This window comes from Perognathus longimembris, chromosome 16 (genome assembly GCF_023159225.1).
Source record: "Perognathus longimembris pacificus isolate PPM17 chromosome 16, ASM2315922v1, whole genome shotgun sequence".
Lineage (NCBI taxonomy): Eukaryota > Metazoa > Chordata > Mammalia > Rodentia > Heteromyidae > Perognathus > Perognathus longimembris.
This window is the reverse complement of record NC_063176.1, coordinates 29216002-29240954: the sequence shown is the minus strand read 5'-3', so window position 1 is coordinate 29240954 and position 24953 is coordinate 29216002. Positions and strand designations below refer to the sequence as shown.

Below are 24953 nucleotides of genomic sequence, written 5' to 3'. Positions count from 1 at the left end.
CTCCAAAAGCACACATAATGCCCTAGGTGCATTATGTTCATTGTACCTTAGAACTTCAGGCTTCACCATTTTTTGCCAGATTCCAAAATCTGAGCAGCAAAATTTGATGAACAAATCCTCTTTTCCATTTTTTTTTTTCTTTTGCCAGTCCTGGGGCTTGAAGTCATGGCCTGAGCACCGTCCCTGGCTTCTTTTTGCTCAAGGCTAGCACTCTACCATTTGAGCCACAGTTCCACTTCTGGCCATTTTCTATATATGTGGTGCTGAGCAACCAACCCAGGGCTTCCAGTATATAAGGCAAGAACTCTCTCTACCACTAAGCCACATTCCCAGCCTAAACTTGGCAGTTTTGAACGGTGCTGGAACTGTTACGACTACAGGGTTTCCTGGAGATGGACTAAATGAATTTTGCATTGTGATATGCACATGAACCTTTCTTTTAGTGGCCCTGGGGTAGAATGTTATGGTTTGAATAAGGATTCTTACCCTAAAAGTTCTTATGCTGAAGGCCTGGTCCCAAGCTGGTGGCACTATTTTGGAGATTCTGGAAACTTTAGGAGGTAGAATTTATAACCAGAGGAAGCAAGTCACTTTGTGTGGGAGGTGAGGTGGAGGGTATCTTGTTCTCTCTCTCTCTCTCTCTCTCTCTCTCTCTCTCTCTCTCTCTCTCTCTCTCTCTCTCTCTCTCTCTCTTTCTCTCTGCTTTCTTGGCTGCCATGAATTGGAAAAACAATCTGTGACATGTTCCCACTGACATGATATTCTGTGCAAGCATATGAGGCGAAGAAACTACAGCCTGAAGTTTATGAAACCACAAACAATAAAGTCCTGCCAATGCTTCAATGCTTGTTTTTTTGTCTGTGTGTGCCTGTACTAGATCTTGAACTCAAGGCCTAGGTGCTGTCCTAGGCTTTTGCTCAAGGATAGCACTCTACCACTTGAGTCATAGCTCCATTTCCAGCTTTTTGATAGTTTATTGGAGATAAGTTCCATAAACTTTCCTGCTGAGGCTGGCTTCAAACTATAATCAGATTTCAGACTCCTGAGTAGCTTCAGACATAAGCCACTGGCACCCTGCTTGTTTTGCTTATGATGAAAAAAATCCTAATTTCAGCCAAACTGGTGCCAGTGGCTCCTACCTGTAATCCTAGCTACATAACCCAGTCAGAAAGACTCCATATGTGAGACTCCATCTCTAAGATAATCAGCAAAAAACCAGGAAGGAGGCATGGTAAAAGTGATAAGAGCACCAGCCAAGTAACAAATGGATTGCTCAAGGCCCTGAGTTCAAAACCTGGTACAAGAAAAAAAAATGCCCAATCCCACAACTGGAGGTATAGCACAGTGGGTAGTTTGTGGGTTTAGCATGTACAAGGCCATGGATTTGATCCCTGACACCAAAAATAAATCCCAATTCTTCTCCCACAAATACACTGTTGTACAAATATTTTTAAAGTTCAAAATCTAAGAAATGCTTTTAGTGAATTAGCATTATCTTTATACATACATCATTCATCGAGAAAATAGGAAATGGCTTATTTTTTATTCGAAAGTGGAAACCTTTGGTATCTACCATCCCCCATTCTGTGACGATGAGCTGGATGGTGAGCTGCACAGTGGCCCTGGTCCTGGTCACTGACAATTTGCAGCCAGATGTGCAATCAGGTCTTTCGCATCTTGCAAAGTGGATGGTATGTCTGAGCCAGTCTCAGTTACTTGAGTTCCAAGCAAGAACAGTTTCCTGTTATTTCCTACCTGAGATAATTCCAAAGCATCATGGATATCTGTGATGTGATAAGCTGCTTCCAGGTCCTTCACCCAGAATGGAAGCAGAGAAAAAAGTTGGTTATTTTGCAATCCTTTCAGATACATTTCCTTTTCACTCTTAGTTATTGCTCTTAATGACTCTCCCATGTTAATATGAAGGATAAGGTGTCCTCATTATCATGACTTCAGTGGCTAGCTGGCTGTAAATATTTTCACCAGGATCATTCCAGTGTTTGGGTTAGCCACAACATTATTTTCTGGGATAAAGCTAAGTCAGTATAATACCTTAATTTTCTAATCCGTTCCTAATATTTTTTTCATTGTCCTAAAATTTCAAGATCATTTTCTATAGAATCAACAATGACATATTTATATTTATTAATGGAAACTTGATTTATTCATTGTTTTGTACACATTATATTTTTAGTGAAATAAGTTCTACATACAGTTGAATTCTTCTCATGCATGAAGCACTAAACTAGGTATTTCAAGTATTTCAAGGCACACAAAGATGAATAATCTCCACACTTAAATATATAGCGCATTGCTGAATATCTACACTTTTTTTTGTTTGTTTCCACAGTAAAGCTGTTCAATGCAACTTCTATATCGATTTTTACCTGCTTGTGTGCAAACACAACCAGAGGCAGGACTGGGTTTGCTTCGACTAGCTGATGAAGGTATTTCTTAGCTTCACATAATCGGTTGTGATCCGCCGAATCGACCACAAAGATGAGCAGCAAGCCCTTGGACAGGTGCGTTTCCCACTGGGAACGGTAAGGTTCACTGCCACCAACTGCAGAGGACAGGACAGGAAAAAGATACCAAAACATTACAGAACATGCCAGAATGAAGACAATTCTGAGTGCCCAGGGGGGTGTTACTGGGAAACATTTGGTCATTAGGGATGACTACCCTTCATTCTGGAATCACAAGAGATTGGTGTGTAGACACCACCACTACAGTGCTATCTTCTGATCCCATGACACACAGCAGACTTGGCAGCTGCTGCATATTCAAGTGATCATTAAAGGAAACAGCTTAAAATACATTTACTCTAAAATAATTTTTAAATGAGGTAGATGTGTTGGTTACTCTCACTTCCACAACTTTTTTTTATTCCTTTGTCAAAAAACTCAGTAAAAAGAGCTGGGAATATGGTTCAAGTAGTAGAGTGCCTGTCTAGCAAGCATGAAGCCTGAATTCAAGTCCTAGTATGGGGGGGGAGGGGAAATCTCAGAACTAATTTCTCCTTTTAATTCAGAAGTTTTTCTTGGGAGGTAAACCACTTTTAGGTTACAGAATTTCATTCTACTGACCCTTCTCAGGAAAGTTCTTAGTTAATGATAATATATGCATAATGGGTTCAGGTCCCCATTACACATATATTATCATTAATTAAAAATCTTCTAGGGTTGGGAATATGGCCTAGTGGTACAGTGCTTGCCTCGGATATATGAAGTCCTGGGTTCAATTCCTCAGCACCACATATACAGAAAATGGCCAGAAGTGGCGCTGTGGTTCAAGTGGCAGAGTGCTAGCCTTGAGCAAAAAGAAGCCAGGGACAGTGCTCAGGCCCTGAGTCCAGGGCACAGGACTGGCAAAAAAAAAAAAAAAAAAAAAAAAAATCTTTTACAACGAAGGGTTGATGAACTACAATCCACAGCTCAAGCCTGTCTGACCACCTATTTCTGTATATTTCACAGCCAAGAATGACTTTTACACTGTGTGTGTGTCTGTGTGTGTGTGTGTGTGTGTGTGTGTGTGTGTCCATCCTAGGGCTTGAACTCAGGGCCTGGGCTCTGTCCCTGAGATTTTTTTGTTCAAGGCTAGCGTTCTACCATTTGAACCACAGCTCCACTACCAGCCCTTTTGGTATTTAATTGGAGAAGAGAACCACAGCTCCACTACCAGCCCTTTTGGTATTTAATTGGAGATGAGAGTCTCATGGACTTACCTGCCCCAGCAGGCTTTGGACAGCAATACTCAGATCTCAGCTTCCCGAGTATCTAGGATTACAGCATGAGCCATCAGAACTGTGTGCATGCACACGTGTGTGTGTGTGTTGGAGTGTAGGGGGAGGAAGAATTATAGACTAGGTATAAAGGCTCATGTCTGTAATCTCAGCTATTCCTGTAATCTCAGCTACTTTGGTGGAAATGAGGAGGTTCATGTTTGGAGGCCAGCTGGGGCAAAAAGTGATTTAAGAACCCATCTCAATAAGTCAGAAATGATTGTGCATGTCTGTGACCCCAGTTACTAGAAGGGCATTGATAGGAGAGTAGAAGGCTGAGACCAGCCCTAGGTAAAATGGTGACACTCTATCTAAAAAAAACAACTAAGCAAAAAGAAAAGGGCTGTGGGTGTGGTTTAAATTGTAAAGCAAGACTTTTATGACATGTAAATATGATACCAAATTTAGATTCTATTGCCCACAAATAGTTTCATCATAACACACATGTGAAACTGTTCACAAATGGCCAGCGGCTTTACTCACAACACGATATTGAGTTGAGAGGCTGAAACAGAATCCACACAGACCACACTGTAGCCTAAGTAATTTACTAAACAGCCCTTGACAGAATGTTTACAGACCTCTGTTAAAGGGACTTGACAAAACCTTCTTAAATGCTAACAGAAATATATATTTGGCATCTTTATCAATGATTGGTTCTTTTTTTCATTCATGACATTCTTATTGGTAATTTCTAGTATTCGGTAATTTCACCAGAATTATGCTTATCTTTTCAAAGAACTAATTTTTGACATCTCTGGTCTTTGCTAGTCTATCTTTATTATTAATTTCGTAAGTTTCTTTTTTTAATTTTTAAGTGTTGTGTGTGTGTGTGTCCTGTGTCTTGTAGGCTTGTGTTGAGTGGATATTTTTATTCCTATTCCATAAATCCATTTATTAACCATGAATATATGATGTATCAGATACTAAATTGCTAACAAATGCTATATTTAATCTTAACCAAAAAGCCAAGAAGTAATCATTGTTTCTTGCTTGATGTTTTTCCTGTTTTCTTGTGTCAGTCTTGGGGCTTGGAGATTGGCCTTAAGCTTTTTGATCAAGGCTAGTGCTCTACCACTTGAGCCACAGATCCACTTCTGGCTTTTGGTGGTTAATTGGAGAAAGTCTCATGTACTTTCCTGCCTGGGCTGGCTTTGAACTATGTTCCTCAGATCTCAGCTTCCTGAGTTGCTAGGATTATATGTGTAGCCCACTGGAGTCCAGTTTCTTGGACTCTAATTTATAATCCTCCTGTTTCCACCTCTCAAGTGCTGAGATTACAAGGATGTACCACTAAATCCTGATGGTTGTTTTTTTAAATGATCTCTTTCATTCTACTCTCTTTGGTCTTATTATTGCTGTTCGTGTTTTTTTGTTTTTGTTTTTAGACTAAGTTGTTAATCTACAAGTTTTCATGCCTATAATAACAAGATTATAACTCTTTAAATACTTATTTTTGGCATGCCAGTTTTAATCTGTAGATTTGTTTCAATAATGACTCAGTTCAGAATATTTTAAATTTTCTACTATGCTTTTATCTTTGAGTAAGATAAAAGGCTATTTAAAAATGGACATTAAAGGGTTTTAAGATAGCAAATGATTTGCTTCAATGTATGTATTGAAATAGTGCTCTCTGAAACTAGATGAAAGTAAAAATGAAACCATTATAGCAATGATCTGAGCACTTGCTGGGAAGGAACCATACTGTACTTACTCAGCTTACTTATGTATCTACAGTAATGTGGAGACAGTGAGATGGTTACAAAAGAGTATGGGAGAGAATTCTAAGGCTTTCCTCTAAACTCTGCTTTGTCACTAGCATTGAAAAATGGAGAAATATTTACAAAGGCAAGAAAGTGCGGCCAGGCTCCTATGGCTCATGCCTATAACCCTAGCTACTTAGGAGGCTGAGATCTGAGGATTACAGTTCAAAGCCAGCTCAAATAGAAAGCCCAAGACTCTTATCTCCAAGTAATCACCAACAAGCTGAAAGTGAAACTGGGGCTGAAGTGATAGAGTGCTAGCCTTGATCAAAAAGAGCTCAGGGATAGTGCCCAGGCCCTGAACTCAAGCCTCAGTACTGGTGCATGCACACTTGTACACACACACACACACACACACACACACACACGGAGAAAGTGCTCTTCCCTGGGCACCTTGGTATTAAACTATATGTGTATTCTAAAAATGTTGGAAAATCTGATCCAGTACTACTTTTCTGACAGTCCCAATGTTGACCATACCATGTCTGGCTTAAGATGGAAAAATGGCTCTCCCCAAACTAGTGAGAAACAGACTTACTTTCCAGGAACTTCATTTGGTTGTTGTCAATGTCAATGCAAACTTCATTGACACCCTGGGTGGGCGCCACACTGTCCTGGACTTTGTGGGAAGCTAGAGAGTGGAGGAGGCTGGTTTTTCCTGCTCCATCCAGGCCAAGTACTAGGATCTTATTTTTCTCCTGTAAAATAAATGTAAATGGAAAAACTTGTGCCATTAGGGCCTTGATTCCCTGACTTCTCAGTGTATCTGCCTATGGTGGCCCTAATCTAATCATGGAATTGCAAACCATAATAAAACAACAAAAAATGTAATAAGTCTGTTAACCAAACAGTACAAACCAGTTACCATCTTTTCATTTGCCATTACTACTTATGCGATATTTATCTCGTATCTCTTATCCAACTCCAACTTGTGGTCAGTCTATTAAGTACTTCACGTATGTTACAAGGTTATGTTTTATATATATATATATATATATATATATATATAACAGATACATAATACACATATTGATATTTACACAGGTATCATTGATCTCAGAGTCATTTTCCAGACTTTGTTTCTTGACTTTACATCTCTTGGCCAACTGCAGAATTCAGTGTGTTTTTTGGGATCTTGGGACCTCAGTGGTTCAAGTACTGACTAATCCACTCAGGATGCAAGCATTTAGAAGCTCATTATTGTTAATCTATTTTGCCTGTAAAATTGGGTAAGTTAATTGCATGTTTCCTACCTTATGTTTTTAATATAAATATGATTAAATAAAAAAGTTAAGTTTATAGAAATTGTTTAATCAGTCTCAGTAACAATAGTATTTGTTTTAAAATCTGATGTTAAAATCTGGTATATTGGGGGCTGGGGATGTGGCCTAGTGGCAAGAGCGCTTGCCTCGTATACTTGAAGCCCTGGGTTCAATTCCCCAGCACCACATATACAGAAAATGGCCAGAAGTGGCGCTGTGACTCAAGTGGCAGAGTGCTAGCCTTGAGCAAGAAGAAGCCAGGGACAGTGCTCAGGCCCTGAGTCCAAGGCCCAGGACTGGCAAAAAAAAAAAAATCTGGTATATTGGAAACAAATTTTAAAAGGAAGAATCCTAGGGCCAATACAGTGATGCATTCCTATAATCTCAACTACTAAGGAAGTAGAGACCAAAAAGATCTTGAGTCAATGCCAGTCTCAGAGAAAAGTTAGCAAGAATCATGGCTATAATCCTAGCTAATCAGGAGGCTGAGATCTGAAAATTATGCCACCTTGGACAGACAAATCTGAGACTCCAATTGATCAGCAAAAAAAAAAGAAAAGAAAGAAAGAAAAACAGATCTGGGGGTGAGCTTAAAGTTGTAGGACTGGAGCCATTGAGAGGAAAAAGTCAAGGCCCAGACAGCCCAAAACATGTAGGCTGCAAGTGGTATTTCTTGATGCAGATGAAACCTTTGTGAGTACTTCATACCTCCACCCCTTCTCCCCCACTCGCCCATCTGTATCTAAGGGCCACAGTGCCATTCTGAGGACACAATATGCTAAGAAAGTAGGACTTGGTACACAAGAATCTTCCCGGGATGTTTTCAAATTGCACATTTGACACCCAAAAATGGCTGTGGGGAAGTGATTGAGAGTTAGGCTGATTGGAATATGCTATAAACGTGTGGAAATGTAACAATGAATCCCCCTCTATATAACTAATGCAAGCTTTAACAATAAGATAAAAAATGACTATGGTATAAGAATCCTCCCAGTTTCTAGTGGAGCTCCATTCAAGATGAATATCCTTCCACTTTAACATTTCCAAAATAAAGACTTGTGTTTCACTGACAGGTCTCATGTCTTTCATAACGATACCTAAAATGATACCCTGGATCTTATTAAATATTGTGTTAAAAAGTCACCTACTCAGTGATAGCAGCCAGTCACATTGCTGCCCTGAAACCTTCCCAACCTAGCAATTCTGCCTTCAGATTTTACATTTTATGTTTTCAGCCTAAAATACAGGTTTTGGAGTCCGTGGTAGACCAAAGGTGGAAGCCCTGTTTTCAGTTTCAGCACCAAAACAAAACAAATACATTATAATTTGTTTACATTTTAAACAACAACAACAACAAATATATATATATATATATATATATATATATATTTTTTTTTTTTTTTTTTTTTTTTTGCCAGTCCTGGGCCTTGGACTCAGGGCCTGAGCGCTGTCCCTGGCTTCTTCCCGCTCAAGGCAAGCACTCTGCCACCTGAGCCACAGCGCCCCTTCTGGCGGTTTTCCATATATGTGGTGCTGGGGAATTGAACCGAGAGCTTCATGTGTAGGAGGCAAGCACTCCTGCCACTAGGCCATATTCCCAGCCCCTAAACAAAATATATTTTAAACATAAATAAAACATAAGTACCCATCATATTCTAGGGAACACTGAGATCACCGCGAGTCAAGAGTTCAAGTGCAGAATGTGTGTTTGTGCTCATTATCCCTTGTCAAAAGTTCTGCCTTGAGTCATTTATGGATCTGTTTTTGGCAGAGATCAAGTCTCTGGTTTAGAACCAGAAAGCCGGGAAGGAGCCAGCAGGAGCTCCGGGAGAGCTGAGCCACCACGCGAAAGGGTTGTGCATCTGAAACCGCTCAGGGAAAAGTTGGTCACCTCCTTTCTGGGTGCCACGCAGAGAGAAGTCAGCGTTGACAGAGAAGAACAAAGAGCCCAGAAATACATTTGGGATATATTCCGAACCCCTGTGCCTGGCGACCAAGAATCTATTCCGCGACAGGAGCCTGCTGGGCAGAGGCTTTTGCGTTGGTAGGGTTTTGGAGAACAGAGGCAGAGACAGAGACAGGAAGAGGGAAAAGATCTTTCTAGAGTGCCCTGGAAGTACAGGTAAGACCTCTGGTCCTCCGCAGGGGTGGGGAAGGGGTGAAGCTAGGCAGGGTGAGGGCTAAGGGTGGACGTTCGATGCCAGGCACAACCCCTTCCATCCATCCTCCAAGGGAAAGCGGCAGCTGAGCCCCGATTCCCTCCCGCTGGGTCAGGGGCCTGGGCCTGACACGTAACAGAGCCCCAGCCAGGCTTGGCCATAGACAATGGCCTTGGAGACGGGGGATTAGGGGGTCTGGAGAATGTCTTACCTCTCCAACCTGCGGCGGGGGCAAAGTATTTATCAGGGTGTCCCCGTCGTTGTTCTCCTTCTCGGGTTTCTCTTTGAATTGTTCCTTCTCTTTCTCCATAGTCTTCACTGGCTCTTTCTTCCTCTCGTCTTTCCTCTTAATCATTATCACCTCCCTGCTTTTCTCTTTCCCCTTCTTTTCTCTGTCCCTGAATTTCTCGACCTCCTTCTTTTTGTCTTCTCTTCCTCTTCCCCTAATCTCTGCTTCCTTTGCCTTCTCTTTTTTCATTTTCCCCCTCTCCATCCCCACCTGCCCGGTATCCTTCCGCTCCTCCACTCAGCGCGCCAGCGCGCTAGAGCGGTGAATCGGGTCCCGGCAGGTGTGGCCCTTGAGCTGGGCGCGGCGGGGACGTAGGTGCCAGGGCCCAGGCCACGCCCCCGTCTCCAGGGCTGCCAGCCTGGGGGCGCAGCTGGTGCTCGCTTGGGCCCCTAGGGCTGTCGCTGCGGACACACCCAAACTGGGGAGTCCTGATGAGGGGCCCGAATTTAAAGAGAGAAGGGCGAGGTTATTAGGGAGTGAATCCAGCCCAGGCTAGGGGTACTGGGAGATTCCAACCTAGAGCGGGGAGAACCAAGTGTAAAAAACCAGACTGTGCTCACTGCAGTAAAACTGTCCTTTGGTGCCACGTGTTGTCAGGTGGGCAGTGGCACGATTCTGCCTGGGCAGGATCACAAAGTTTTCTATGAAGGATGGGTCATAAGCAATCTTAGTGGCCGATCTTTACGGCTGCATGCCTCCCCTACCAGGTGGGGTCTCCACCTGAGTACTCCCACATTCCCTCCAGCTCACAACCTGGAGCCTTTTACTGGCAAGGTAGTGCATCTCTAGGGACAAAAAATAATGTAAATAATGTGTCAAAATCCGAATGCTTTTTGCTTAAGAAAAAACAAAACAAAACAAAACAAAACCCCGGAGATTAAAAAAAATCTCTGGAGATTAAGAAGCCTGTCAGGGGGCTGGGGATATGGCCTAGTGGCAAGAGTGCCTGCCTCGGATACACGAGGCCCTAGGTTCGATTCCCCAGCACCACATATACAGAAAACCGCCAGAAGCGGTGCTGTGGCTCAAGCGGCAGAGTGCTAGCCTTGAGCGAGAAGAAGCCAGGGACAGTGCTCAGGCCCTGAGTCCAAGGCCCAGGACTGGCAAAAAAAAAAAAAAAAAAAAAAAAAAAAAAGAAGCCTGTCAGGATCCTGGCTGCTAGCATCAAAATCTCAATCAAGCCATAGTCGGCACTCCTCATGATCTGTATGTGGTAAATTAGGCACCCAGCACATGCCGGTCTCCCATTCCATTAGTTTTGTGGATTTGCTGAGAAGGTTAGGGGACAATTTTAAATATTCAGGTTAAAAAATTCTTAAGATATACCAACTAACTGTGCGTGAGTGGCTCAAGATATAATCTTAGCTACTTGGGGCAGAGATCTAAGGATCAAGGTTCAAAGCCAGCCTAAGAAGCATGTGTGACAATTTATCTAAGCAAAATATCAGCCTTAAACAAAAAAGTTAGGCAAGAGAACAAGGCCCAGAGTTAATACTCTAGTACAGACATAAACACATAAACACACACACACACACACACACACACACACACACACACAGATATACTAACCAGAAGTACTCCAAAAAACTCGAACACCCAAAACACCTTTATCCATATTCACTGCTAGAATACTTTATTTAAAAATGTGCCACAGTGAATGGATATATCCATACCGATTTTTATAAATGCACACATACACATACATATGTATATGCAAAGTATATTTGTCACTGGTTAAAGGTCTGTTCAAAAGAGAAAATGAATACTAGAAAGATAATGTAGATGTTTTCTCTTCATTCGACAATAACTTATATGAACTGAGGCTTCAGTTCGTTAGCTAGGACTAGCAAATCAATAGCTGCTAGTAACAAAAATTGAAAGAGAATTGTAATTTTCACTGTCTTGAGTCAAAAATTTTAAAGATGAATCATCTTCACAAAATCTGTTGCTTTAGTTAACCTAGAAAATTAGCTATCTTTAACCACAAAAATTTAATGGAAACCTAAATAATTATTTACAATTACTCATCTAATGGAGAATTATTCTTAACCAGACTGTTCTCTGTGAAGCTTAAATAAGTATTATGCCTAATAAATCATTCTTAGCTTAAGATTTCTTCTTTAGATGCCAAATGCAGATTCTGATTATATTAAATGAAAGGCAGCACCAATTTCTTATACTGGAAAAGAGAAAAAACTTTCTTTTTTCCAAATGAAAACTCAAAGTTTCAGTAGATATGTTCAAACACAGCAGCACTTTATTAACAAGAACAGAGTAATCTGATCACAAGGAAACAGAATTCTAAAATAAATGACATCTTGGGCAGCATAAAATGGATACTTAACAAGGGTACGCATCCCAACATATGCCTCACAGATGTAGAATGTGAAGGTGGCTTGTAAGCAAGGAAAAACATTACCAGCATTTACATCACACACCAACTGTAAAATACATTTATCACTTTGAGAACAGCAATGAATGGTTATAACCCGTAAGAAGAGCCATTTGAGTAACAATTAATTGTGCCAAACACTCTCATTAAATTTTAATACTGCTTGATACTGTATCCTCTTTACATAATGAAGTCAATGTCTATGTTTTTGATAGGGGCCATTATATCTTTCTGATTGATAGTTCAAACTCATCTGACCTCAGACTTCTATGTCTAAAAGTCATCTACTTGTAACATTGATGGATTTTTTTTTGAGGTCTTCAATGGTGCTAAATCAGCACATCAACATAATCTGAAAATGATTAGGGACATTAAGGACCATACAATATTTTTTATATATAAATAAAATAGCCCATATTCTAGTATCACATGCCAGAAAATGTATTGTTAAAATTCACGTATTTGCTTCAGTCTTTTTGTGGCTACATTAAATTAAGTGAAGAATATAGTGGTTCTTACTGAAGTCCCTTTTCATCACATGATATTTCTAAACAAATATTTGGAATGCTTAGAAGATGTTACTTTTAGTCTCCTAGGGCCTCCTTAAGACATAATTTAAAGTGGGACATATAGGAAGTTTTAGACTCCAGTTAAAATAGTAGAAACAGTTTTTTGTTTAAATCCTGGAAAATCTCACATAACCTGCACTTGTAAAAAGGAAAAAAAACCCAGCACAAAAAGACAAAGGATGCAACAGATATATATGTAGGTAGCCGCCCAATCATGTTCAGTTCTCATACTCCACAAGCTAGGTGGTACCAGTTGGCCAAGTCTGACTAAGCAGTCTGAAGAAGACGTTTCCTACTCGATGCTTAAGAAATTATTTTATGAAAATGTGAGGATGAAAGAGAGCAGTTCTGTGCTTCTTGCTGTGTTACCTTTATTATGTTCCTAGTATCACTAGTTTAAAAACAGCCTCCAACAAGAAAATTTGAATCACCAGCCACCTTTTCCTCCTTTTTTCTTTTTCTGCTGCTGTTTCTTTTTGGTTGCTGGAGCCCCTGCAGGCTTCTGGTGTCTCGGGGGTATGATGTTACTTGTAGAGGCTGATACTGTTGCTGCACTGCCAGGCCTTGGGGAGGTGGGTGGGCTGCTCACAGTTTTACTGGCATCTCTGAAACCATTAGACCAGAAAAGTTTTGATCATAAGGAAATTTAACAAAGGAAGAGTATAAAAATGTATGAGCAATGGCTTTACTTTCTATACCCAAGAAGCTCCTATGCATTCTCCACTTCTTGCAGAGTGGATACCCAACTCACTCCCCACTTTTCTTTCCAATAAAATGATTACACTCTTTTACAACTAAAAAAAAGATAATAGGGAAGGGGTAAGGGAGTGCCATGGGAAAGAAAGACTGATTGGAACATACTGTATATATTTGTGGAAATTACACAATAAAATGTTCCCTTGAATAGATAATGTATGCTAATAAAAACTGTAAAAAAAAGAAAAAATATATAATACATGTCAATTTTTAGATAGAGAAAATAGAGAAAATTTAAATGATCTATAACTGCATGTAGAAATATTTTAAAGGAGATTCCTCAGAAGGCTAAATATAGAACTCCCCTATGACCCAGCAGCCCCACTTTTGGGTATCTATCCAAAAGACCACAAACAAAATCACAGTAATGCCACCAGCACAACAATGTTCATCGCAGCACAATTTGTCATAGCTAGAATCTGGAACCAACTCAGATGCCCCTCAGTAGATGAATGGATCAGGAAAATGTGGTACATATACACAATGGAATTTTATGCCTCTATCAGAAAGAATGACATTGCCCCATTTGTAAGGAAATGGAAGGACTTGGAAAAAATTATACTAAGTGAAGTGAGCCAGACCCAAAGAAACATGAACTCTATGGTCTCCCTTATTGGGAATAATTAGTACAGGTTTAGGCAAGTCATAGCAGAGCATCACAAGAGCCCCAAAGCTATACCCTTATGAACACATAAGATGATGCTAAGTGAAATGAACTCCATGTTATGGAAACGATTGTTATATCACAGTTGTAACTACTTTCAACATCCCATGTGTATCTGTAGCTTCTATTATTGATGATGTTCTTGTATCACCTTCCAGTGGTTGTACCTACACTATCTCTGTAATCTTATCTGAGTATTTTGGAAAGCGTGTATACTGGTATTAGAAGTAGGAAATTGAAAGGGAATACCAAAATTGAGAGACACAGGGTAAAAAAAAAGACAAACAACTACAAAAGCAATACTTGCAAAACTGTTTGGTGAAAGTGAACTGAAAACCTCAAGGGGGGAAAGGGAAAGGGGGAGGAGGGAGGGGGGTATGAGGGACAGGGTAACAAACAGTACAAGAAATGTATCCAATGCCTAACTTATGAAACTGTAACCTCTCTGTATATCAGTTTGATAATAAAAATTTGAAAAGAAAAAAAAGAAATATTTTAAATACACCTACCTACCTACCTACCTATTTTTGTATGTGGTCCTAGGTTTGGATCTAGGGCTTGTGCATGCTAGGAAAACGTTATCACTGGGCTATACCCTCAGTCTCTACAATAGCTTTTATATTGCAAACATGTATCAAAGACAATTGGCAGAGTGATTCAAGTGGAAGAGAGCTTCCTTAGCAAGTACAGGCTCTGAGTTCAAACCTCAATACCACCATGACAAAAAAAAATTGTATTTGTAAATATGTAAACATGTATATAAACATATACATACATATGTATGTAGCTGATTCTCACTAATACCCTTGAGGCAATCTCAGAAATAACCCATACTGTACATATTGTAAGCTACCTCTATTGTGGTGGTGTGACTCACAGTTCAGAGGAAGCTCCTGCAGTTGCTCCTTGTGTCCCTTTTCCAATCTGATCCTTCTTTTTACCCTTCTTTCTTCCTCGGTAGTAAGAGCGTTCCCGCATTGGTAGCCACCTTTCTGGATCTGGGGTGACCTTTGGGTCATAATTCTTCGGCAGCTTTCCTGTATAGCATGTGATAAAGAAATGAGAACTATACCTTTAATCATTTGTTTATACAATATGGGAATAAAGACTCTAAATAAAATTTGTCTGAGAAAGTTTATTTATATAATCTAGACCATATTTTTAAGCATAACAAGATTCAGAGGCCATAAAGGAAAATATTTCACAGATATATCTACATAAAAATTTAAGATAGGCGCTGGTAGCACACGCTTGTAATCATAGCTACTCAGGAGGCTGAGATCTGAGGATTGCAGTTCAAAGCCAGCCCAGGGGAAAAGTCTGTGAGACACTTATGTCCAAGTAATCACCAAGAAAAAAAACAACAACCCCAGGGCGGGGAATATGGCCTAGTGGCAAGAGTGCTTGCTTCCAACACATGAAGCTCTCGGTTTGATTCCCCAGCACCACATATATGGAAAACGGCCAGAAGGGGCGCTGTGGCTCAGGTGGCAGAGTGCTAGCCTTGAGCGGGAAGAAGCCAGGGACAGTGCTCAGGCCCTGAGTCCAAGACCCTGGACTGGCCAAAAAAAAAAAAAAAAAAAAAAAACCAACCCCAAACCAAACCCCCAAATTCCTAAAACTCCTAACAAAACTGAAGTGGAGATGTGGCTCAAGTGATAAGAGTGCTAATTATCCTTGAGCACAAAACCTCAGGGACAGTGCACAGGCCCTGAGTTCAAGCCCCAGGACTGGCAACAAAAAAGGATAAAAGTCTGGGCTGGCTCTGAACCACGATCCTCCTATCTCAGCCGTCTGAAGTGTGAATCACTAGTATATTGGTTTGCTTATAATCTTAAATACTTAATGACATCTTATCCAAGTACTTTGACACTTAAAAGTAAAGAACTACTACTAAGACTTAAAGACAATGGATTGAATGTGAATATTAGCCTTTTCACTTTTTTTTTCTTACAGATTCACTCAGTTTGAGGTGCTGAGCAATGTGAACCTCACAAGCATTTCACTGGGTTAAAGAATTCAGAACAGCTATTTTGGACCCCACTGAACTCAATGGGCTGGTTTCAGCTAACTGGGGATATCAGCTTCAAAATCCTAAATGGTTGATGTGGCTGAATGAACTCTTATAAACTCATTCAGTTGGAGGTACTTAGCAATGTTTTGCAGTTCTTAAAAAAAATTTTTTTTTGGTGCCAGTACTGGGGCTTGAACTCAGGGCCTTGGCCCTCCATTAGCTCTCAACTGCTTGAGCCACAGCTCCACTTCCACTTTTTGTTAACTGGCTATTAGAGTCTCAAGAATTTGTTTGCCCAGGCTGGCTTTGAACCACAATGCTCAGATCTCAGCTTCCTGAGAAGTCAGAATCCAGCTACAGGCATGAACCACAGGCATCCTTCAACTTGTGCATTCTTTCCAAATTCCACTGAAACAGCAATAAACATATTGAAAGAATAGAATAAAAGTCAGTAAGTTTTTGGAAGCTAAAAAAGGATAGGAGCATGGTAACAGAGTTATCTAATACTTAGGGGAAACCTGAGTAGTAGGGGGCAAAATTAACCAAGTTCATACTTCAGACTTCTCCCCAAAACAGAAATAGGTAGGTTGCAATCTCTGACTAAATGATGCCAAGCACAGCAATTCTACCCATAGCCTAAGCCAATCAATGCACAATATTCTTTGGAGAGTGATTCAAGGCAAATACTGATTTGGTTAGCCCACTCAGCAAGGCTCTCTGAGTCCAGAGAGTCCCTATTCGTCCTGCTGGATGTAAGTGATATGAATGTGGCCCTATATTACCAGCAAATATTCTTTGACATCCTGAGAACAAAACAAAGAGATACAATTACTATTGAGTCAACCAACCCTGCTGAAAACTTTTCTTTTTCTGATCCTGGGCTTGAACTCTGGGCCTGGGTGCTGTCCCTGGATACCTTTTTGCTTAGGGATAGCATTCGAGACCACCTGAGCCAGAGTGTCACGTCTGACTTTTTGTGTGTGTGTGTGTGATTACTGTAACAAGATAAGAGTCCTAGGGACTTTTCTCCCTGAGCTGGTTTGAACTGTGATCCTCAGATCTTAGCCTCCTAAATAGCCAGGATTATAGATGTGAGCCACTGGTGCCCAGCCCCTTTAAAAAAAAAAAAAAGACTATAAACAGTGTATTTTCCTAAGTGACATTGAAAGACTTTTATATTTATACTCAAAAGATCCTAAAGTTACTGGACAGTAATATAAAACTAGATAGTAAGCATTATTCTAAGACTTTACAAGTAGTATCTCATTTCATTATCTGAGCTATATAATATGATATCTTATTCTACAGATGAAAAACTCAGGTCAGTATGTTAAATTCACAGTTGCCCACTGCAAGTACACTATGGCAACAGTCTGAGTTTAGACAGTTAAACTCAAGTTTCGCTCCTTAAAAAAATTTTTTTAAACCTTACCCTTCTTTTTCTTCTTCTTCTTTTTCAAATCTCCCTGTCTGGAAAGACAAGAAAAATCATTACTGTGCTTGTAGAAAGTATGTAGGAGAGAGCAAACTGGGGTGTTTGTCAGAATAATGGTTTTAAGCTTTAGTACCAGCTAACAAACTACCTGAAATATTAATACCATTTAAATGAAATTAAAATTTCCAAAGGTAATTTAGAAATTACAGAAATCAGTTTTCAGAAACTACATAGCAACTACACAGAGCAAAACTTCACTGGCATACACTGACCTTACTTTAAAACTTTCCCAGTATAAACTGGTTACCTTCTACAACCTCAGCATAAATTATTCTACATTTGACAAGAGCTTAGAATCTCTTTTTTTTTTTTTTTTTTGGCCAGTCCTGGGCCTTGGACTCAGGGCCTGAGCACTGTCCCTGGCTTCCTTTTGCTCAAGGCTAGCACTCTGCCACCTGAGCCACAGCGCCACTTCTGGCCATTTTCTGTATATGTGGTGCTGGGGAATCAAACCCAGGGCCTCATGTATACGAGGCAAGCTCTCTTGCCACTAGGCCATATCCCCAGCCCAAGAGCTTAGAATCTTTACCAGATGAATATGTAAAATAGGTAAAGTAGCTGTAAAGACTGTCTATGGAAAAACAGAAAAAGAAAACAACAAAATACCAAGAGAAAGAAAAATAAAGAAGGCCAGTTTCTGAGAAAGCACTGAATTCAATCTTTCCTGTTCTAATTTAAGTAATAAAACTTTAAAAAAAAAAAAAAACTGTCTCTGGATGGATAGTCCAAACAAGTTACACTGGGCAAGGCTGTACTGGACTGTGGTAAGAGGAAGGCCACTTACTTTAAATTTTATCTTTTAGTTTGCTTTTCTTTTTCAGTGATGCTGAGAATTGAGTTCAAGACCCTTCTGCATTCTAGGCAAGTTGTAACACTGAGCTACACTACCAGACATTATCTTTCAAACTCTGAACCCTGTGAATTATGACTTTTAAAATATGAAAGCCTTTATTACATTAGCAAAATAGACAGATACAGAAAAGTCCTAGGGAATAAAGAAAACTTCAAAAAAAATCATCAATCACTGTGAAAACTAGAGTGAAGAAGAAAAAAATGTGTACTTTTTTTTTTAACTTCCTGTTGGTCATCAGGCTTGAACTCAAGGCCTAAGCGCTATTAGTGCTCTACACTTTGAGCCTCACCTCTACTTCCTTTTTGTGTGTGTTGCTTATTGGAGATAAGTTTTGTGGACTTTCTTCCCCAAGCTGGCTTTGAACCATGATCTTCAGATCTCAGCTTTCTGAGTAGCTAGAAACAGGCATGAGCCACCTATATGCACCTATAAGTTAGAGGTCAGTCTGGCTTTGTTTTGAGAGCCTGACTTTAAAATAAAACAAAATACACACACACACACAGCATTTGGAACACCTATGAGATTTCTTTCAAAAAGGATTTTTAAAAAAGCAGGGTTTGGGGCTGGGAATCTGGCTTAGCAGTAGAGTGCTTGCCCTGAATACATGAAGCCCTGGGTTCGATTCCTCAGTACCACATACACAGAAAAAGCTGGAAGTGGTGCACTGTGGCTCAAGTGGTAGAGTGCTAGCTTTGAGCAAAAGGAAGCCAGGGACAGTGCTCAAGCACTGAGTTCAAGTCCCAGGACTGGCAAAAAAAAAAAAAATCAGGGTTCTGGTGGCTCATGCCTATAATCCTAGCTACTCAGGAGGCTGAGATCTGATGATCATAGTTCAAAGCCAGCCTACACAAGACAGTCAGTGACACTCATATCCAATTTAAGCATAACTCTCCCACGCCCCAGCATCCCACCCCCCCATCCAAAAAAAGCTGGAAGTGGAGATGTGGCTCAAGTAATAGAATTCTAGGTTTGAGCAAAAAAATCTCAGGGACAGTGCTCTGGTTGAGTTCAAGCCCCAAGGCTGGCACAAAGACATACATACACATGCACAAAAAATAAATAAAAGCATTTAAAAAACTGGGGAATAGCTAGGCGCCAGTGGTTCACACCTGTAATCCTAGCTACTCAGGAGTCTAAGATCTGAGGATCATGGTTTGAAGCCAGCCTGGGCAAGAAAGCCTGTGAGACTCCAATAAACTACTTAGAAAAAACTGGAAGTGGCCCTACAGCTCAAAGAGCACTAGTCTTGAGTACAAAGAGGCTCAGGCAGTGTCCAGGACCTGATTCAAGTCCCAGGATTGGCAAAAAAAAAAAGGGGGGGGGTGGAATGAGGAGGAAGATAATGAAATTTACAAGTCAAAAAAACGGAGAAATAATCTCATCTAGGCTTTATTTATTCTGAATATGTATGTATGTATTTATGTAATTTCCGTTTTGTCAATACTGAGGTTTGTCAGGGTCTTAGGCCTGTTAGATGAGCATTCTTATCAGTTGAACCACAAACTACAATCTTAAAATATTCTTTCAGATCCAGAAAAATAAACCACAGAACACAACTATATGATAGAATAAAATGTACATAGCAACTTACAGGTAAATAAAGTAGGGTATATCTAACCAATAAAATATTTTGCAAAGAAGAATGCCATTTATCTATATTTAATAAATAGATTGATCTTTATGACTTATTAGATATAAGCAAGTTTGAAAACTAAGCACAATACAATCCTTTTCATATACAATAAATTTATGGGACAACAGTATCTGTGTATGTAAACACATATATACATATATACAAAATCTAGGGGATTTACTAATTAAGGGTATAGTTTTGGCCTAGAGGGATGAGAAAATAAGGAATAAGAGCTAGGCATAGCAAAAAAATAAAAGGACAAGAAACAAAAAGGTAGACTTTACTTACATGGAAGCTTTATGAATGTATTTTTATTTCTTAAATAATTTAAAACTAGCATTTTAATGTTTTTTTAAAAAAAGTTTTCAATTAAAAAAACACAAAATGGTGATGTACTCCTGCAATTTCAATACTTGGGTAACCTAATACAGGAGTACCTTGAGTTTGAGACCACCATGACTTACATAGTGAATTCAAGGCTGTCTTGGGGTATATAGCAAGATCTTGTCTCAAAAAAAGAAAGGAAGACATACCCTTGTTCCTTTGGTTGACTATCTCCAGTAACTTTTCCACCCTTCTTCCGAATGTACGTAGCACCAGGAGAATTTTCAAGAGCATCAACATCTATTTTTAGAGACATACTATCTGAAGAGGGCAAGTGTTTACTAAGACTGAGATAGAACAGGAGTTTAGGAATACAATATGCACATTACACAACTGTCTCTAATATTGGAATGACACAAGATCAGCATAGCAAATTCATGAAGCATTTCATATTTTAAAAAATGCTGGGTGCTGGGCTGGGAATATGGCTTAGTGGTAGAGTGCTTGCCTTGCATGCACAAAGCCCTGGGTTCGGTTACTCAGTACCACATAAACAAAAAAAGCCAGATGTGGTGCTGTGGCTCAAGTGGTAAAAGGCTAGCCTTGAGCAAAAAGAAGCCAGGGACAGTCCTCAGGCCCTGAGTCCAAGCCCCAGGACTGGCAAAAAACAACAACAGCAATAAAAAATGCTAGGTGCTAGTGGCTCACACCTGTAATTCTAGCTACTCAGGAGGTTGAGATCTGAGCCAGCCTGGGCAGTACAGTTCCTATGAGACTCTTATCTCCAATTTACCACTCAAAAACTGGAAGTGGTGCTGTGGCTCAAGTCGTAGGGCGCTAGTTTTGAGAACAAAGAGGCTCAGAGACAGAGCTCAGTCTGAGTTGAAGCCTCTCAACTGACAAAAGAAAAAAAAATCACTTTCTTTTCCTGAGTCCTTTCATTAAAAGCAAAAAAAAAAGTTATTTAACTCTCTATTTATACAATAAGCAAGCATACCAATTACATAGCATATGTTCTAAAAAGAGAACTTGAAGAGTCAAAATGTAACCATCTATTCTCAATCATGGTAGTTCCAAAAACTTACCAAGTTTGCTTAAGGCAAGGGTTTTGATTTGTGGCTGCTTAGCATCTGCCAGTTCACATCAATTTAGGGAATGCACCCTGATTTCAATAGTATGTATGACACAAGTTCAGTCATGACACTGAATCTGAACAGTAATTGTTTGACATGGACTTGCAACTCCTAATAGTTCAATCAGAGTAACATTTCAGAATCCATGTGCAACTCCTCACATAACAATAGGCTGGCTATTATTTACTTAGTAACAAATCTGGAGGAATTATAGGGGTGTAGCTTTTTACTTTTGATTCTGGATCAAACTGTCCCAAGGTGGACCTGTCACTGTGTTTTCATTTTCCACTGTATTTTAAAATCACATACATCAATAATTCCAAGTTTTACTTTTACTAGTTAGAAAGGGATGTGTTAGCTGAAACTGAAAACAGAAAAATACCTGGTCAGAATAAGTACCAGAAGAACTCTATTATTCTGTGGGGAGCTGTACAGAACAAAGATGAAAAGGATACACTTTTGCTTTCTCTGGATCTACAAGTGAGTAAGCAGAAATAAGCTGTGCCAGGGTGTGAATATCTTTTGGATTTTGTCTAAATGAAGAAATAAGAAAGTTAATGACTCATTTACAAAACTAAGAAAACACATCATTACAATATGGACTTCTACATCAACACTTCTCAAAGCTTACTTCCATAGTTGTTCTAGGTCACTAATTGCCTCCTTTTTCCGCCCATATTTGAGTTTGTAGTTTGCAGCTTCTCTTACCAAGGACAAATGAGCAGGAGATTTAGGCTAAGGTTAAAAACAAAAAGGTTTAAGCCAAATATATAAAAACTCAATGAAGTTTATTAGACCTTTAAAATAGACCTATCAAATTATTTAATATCTGAAATAACCACACATTCAGTAAAGTGAGCACATAAATTAGTATAAGTAATCACCAATTTAAGAATGTAGAATTAGAAAATAAATAGAACTTAACATAAACCAGATGTCTAGATTATGTATAAGTAAAATTAAATCTAGACCACTAGAGTTCTCAAACAATAATTTGATGTAATACTTGTCAGAACACTGTTGCCCCTCCACTGCTAACAGTGGTTAAGTATACATGCCACTTGTATGGATGGATGGATACGTAGATACTATCTATATACAAAAAAAAAGATGCTTCTGTTAGGTGGAGACATAATAAACAATTATTCCATGTTCCAATAATTACCACCATCCAGGATCCTCTAGCCACTTCAGATGTGTGTTCTTATGTATAAGCATGTAATATTTAATTCTTACTTCTTGAGATTATGCACAGAAATACATGTACAGACACACAGAGGAAGCAGGTATAAGAAATATAAATGAACTGGAGATGTATGTAGCTCAGCAGTAGAGTGCTTGCCTGGTGCAAAGCCCTGAATTTGATTCCAACTTCCCCCTCCCCCCATTTTGCCTATTTCTTACAACTTGTTTTGAACCTGGTATACTTTTTTTTTTTTTTTTGGCCAGTCCTGGGCCTTGGACTCAGGGCCTGAGCACTGTCCCTGGCTTCTTCCCGCTCAAGGCTAGCACTCTGCCACTTGAGCCACAGCGCCGCTTCTGGCCGTTTTTTCTGTATATGTGGTGCTGGGGAATCGAACCTAGGGCCTCGTGTATCCGAGGCAGGCACTCTTGCCACTAGGCTATATCCCCAGCCCTGAACCTGGTATACTTTTAAAAAGTATTTGATTATCTAGTAACAACATTATATTTTTAAGTGGTGACTTGACATTTCTCAATTTCTGACCTTTTGAGTTCACTGTTGCAGCTGTTTACTATTAATGTAAAAACCAATTCTCAAAACATTCTAGTCATTTATTTACCTGATGGTTTTGATACCACTGGATAGCTTGTGTGAAGACCTCAATAGCACTATCAATATCTTCCTCATGGCTGTACATGGTCACTAGTGCAGATACCTACACACCCAAAGGAAAAAAAATAAATAAAATTCTTCCTTCAGTCTCAAATACACCTTTTTTTTTAATGTTTTGTTTTTAGTGTTTGTGAGGCTTGAACTCAGGGCCTAGGTGCTGTCTCTGAGCTCTATTTTTTGCTCAAGGATAGTGTTCTACTACTTTGAGCCACAGTGCCACTTTTGGTTTTCTGGTGGTTAGTGAACTGGAGGTAAGAGTCTCAGGAACTTTCCTGCCCAGGCTGGCTTTGAGCCATGATCCTCAGATCTCAGCCTCTTGAGTAGCTAGGATTACAGGTGTGAGCCACCAGTGCCCTGCTCAACTATACTTTTACAAAATGAAAAACAATAGCAAATGAAGATTACTACACTCTCTGACATACCTAAATTCACCATAAAAATTACTTTTTAGAGGGCGCAGTAACATTATTCCTAGAAATACCATGGAATAAGTGTTTCCAAAATAGGAAGGTTGTCACTATAAAATAAACCTTTTTTCCAAAGCATTCCTTGTTCAGTTTAATTTTAGAAGTTGAAAATAAGTGCTTAGACACATTTATAATACTGTAAGACATCTCTGGACATGCAACTATGTGATCAGGGGGAATATAATAGTGTGGCTAAACTCCTATGATAAACTGCCTGGGGCCTGAGCTGCGCAAATCAACTAAGGGGTGGTGCTTGAGGGACAGTAAGGAGGCTCAGATGGTTAGAGTAGAAGGGAGAGAGATTTGGAGGATAAGAAGATAAGCATAGAAGGAAACAAAAACAAAAGGTTAGCTCTTTAAAAAAAAAAGTCAGTAGAACTGATAAACCTCTGATCAGAATGATCAGAACAAAAAGAAAGGATACAAGTAACTAATACCAGGAAGAAAGAGAAGAGATATGAAGAGAACAGATACGTACAAAAAGGGAATACTATGTACAACTTCATTTTCTTTTTTTCTCTTTCCTTCTTTATTTTATTTCATTTTATTTTTTTGCCAGTCCTGGGGCTTGAACTGAGGGCCAGGGCTCCGTCCCTGAGCTTCTATATGCTCCAGGCTGGCACTCTACCACTTGAACCACATTGCCACTTATGTTCAACTTCTATGGAAACAACCTACATGGAATGAATAAATCTCTTAAAGGGTAACAAAAGGCCAGATATTAAATATAAGAAACATTTTACTTTCACACATACATACTAGTGACAAATAATTACTGATTAATTTGACTGAATATATTAATTCCAATAGGAAATAACTACAACACAAGCCACAAAATATGAATTAAGAGGGAAAGAGATAGTAAATTCAAATCACATTGCAACTATGTATGAAGATGGCATAAGGAATCTCAATGAAAGCTGTTATCAATAGGAGGCTGGGGGGGGGGGGGGCCGCTGGGAATATGGCCCAGTGGTAAAGTGCTCGCCTTGTATAAATGAAGCCCTGGGTTCGATTCCTCAGCACCACATACATAGAAAAAGCCGGAGTGGCGCTGTGGCTCAAGTGGTAGAGTGCTAGCCTTGAACAAAAAGAAGCCAACAGTGCTCAGGCCTTGAGTTCAAGCCCCAGGAATGGCAAAAAACAAAACAAAACAAAACAATAGGAAGTTAGAGGATGGGGAAAGAAAAAGCAAATGGACAGGGTTACTCTGACCAAAATATGTGTATTTTGGAATGCTACCATACTATTAATATACACTAAAACAAACAAAAACAATGGCAGGAAAGTAAAACAGGTTCTGTTGGAGAATGGATTCCAACAGGATAAGCAGTGCCAAGAGGGTAAATGAGAATATGATGAAAGTAGTTTATTTCCATGTATGAGAAAAGAACAATGAAACCTTTTGAAATGGTTTAAGAAGGTAGGGAGTGGGGTAAAGGATACTGGCAGGGGTGAGTTTGGGATATACTGCCTGCAAGTTTGGAAATGGCATGACAAAACTTTGCTTGTTCAACTAGTATATGCTAACAATCAACCAATCA

The 24953-nt window shown here is 39.6% G+C and overlaps 2 protein-coding genes and 1 long non-coding RNA gene across 5 annotated transcripts in view; 1 reads left to right on the top strand and 2 right to left on the bottom strand.

Moving 5' to 3' along the window:
* Positions 1-143: 143 nt before the first annotated feature.
* Positions 144-24345, top strand: LOC125364942. The gene is made up of 3 exons (XR_007213597.1): positions 144-162; positions 20826-20829; positions 24025-24345. It is a non-coding gene; the product is annotated as an uncharacterized LOC125364942 (long non-coding RNA).
* Arl9 (ADP ribosylation factor like GTPase 9) lies at positions 1398-9990 on the bottom strand. 2 transcript variants are annotated; one of them, XM_048364736.1, is made up of 4 exons: positions 9177-9990; positions 6083-6242; positions 2388-2563; positions 1398-1812 (listed from the first exon to the last, which is right to left on the bottom strand). In XM_048364736.1, exons 1-4 carry the CDS (start codon positions 9456-9458, stop codon positions 1633-1635), a joined length of 798 nt encoding a protein of 265 aa, XP_048220693.1. In that variant the 5' UTR covers positions 9459-9990; the 3' UTR covers positions 1398-1632. The 2 variants fall into 2 exon arrangements, with proteins under 2 accessions (XP_048220693.1, XP_048220694.1); XM_048364737.1 differs by lacking the exon at positions 9177-9990 and adding an exon at positions 6585-6809.
* Srp72 (signal recognition particle 72) overlaps positions 11490-24953 on the bottom strand; it is a 31483-nt gene continuing 18019 nt past the window's right edge. For both annotated transcript variants that reach the window (XM_048364729.1, XM_048364730.1), the window contains 7 exons: positions 22890-22985; positions 21719-21822; positions 21543-21620; positions 20164-20301; positions 17082-17119; positions 14513-14672; positions 11490-12820 (listed from right to left, as the gene is read on the bottom strand). In XM_048364729.1, coding sequence (XP_048220686.1) covers positions 12643-12820; positions 14513-14672; positions 17082-17119; positions 20164-20301; positions 21543-21620; positions 21719-21822; positions 22890-22985 — 792 coding nt within the window. In that variant the 3' untranslated portion in view covers positions 11490-12642. The remainder of the gene's footprint in view (positions 12821-14512; positions 14673-17081; positions 17120-20163; positions 20302-21542; positions 21621-21718; positions 21823-22889; positions 22986-24953) is intronic.

What these genes read in the sequence shown, in the direction of transcription:
- Arl9 (XM_048364736.1), bottom strand. Translation starts at nt 9,458, where the DNA reads ATGGAGAGGGGGAAAATGAAAAAAGAGAAGGCAAAGGAAGCAGAGATT. An exon ending in CCAAATGAAGTTCCTGGAAA is followed by an intron (nt 2,564 to 6,082) that starts GTAAGTCTGTTT and finishes TGTCCTCTGCAG; the next exon opens with TTGGTGGCAGTGAACCTTAC. An exon ending in TTGTGTTTGCACACAAGCAG is followed by an intron (nt 1,813 to 2,387) that starts GTAAAAATCGAT and finishes TTCTGGGTGAAG; the next exon opens with GACCTGGAAGCAGCTTATCA.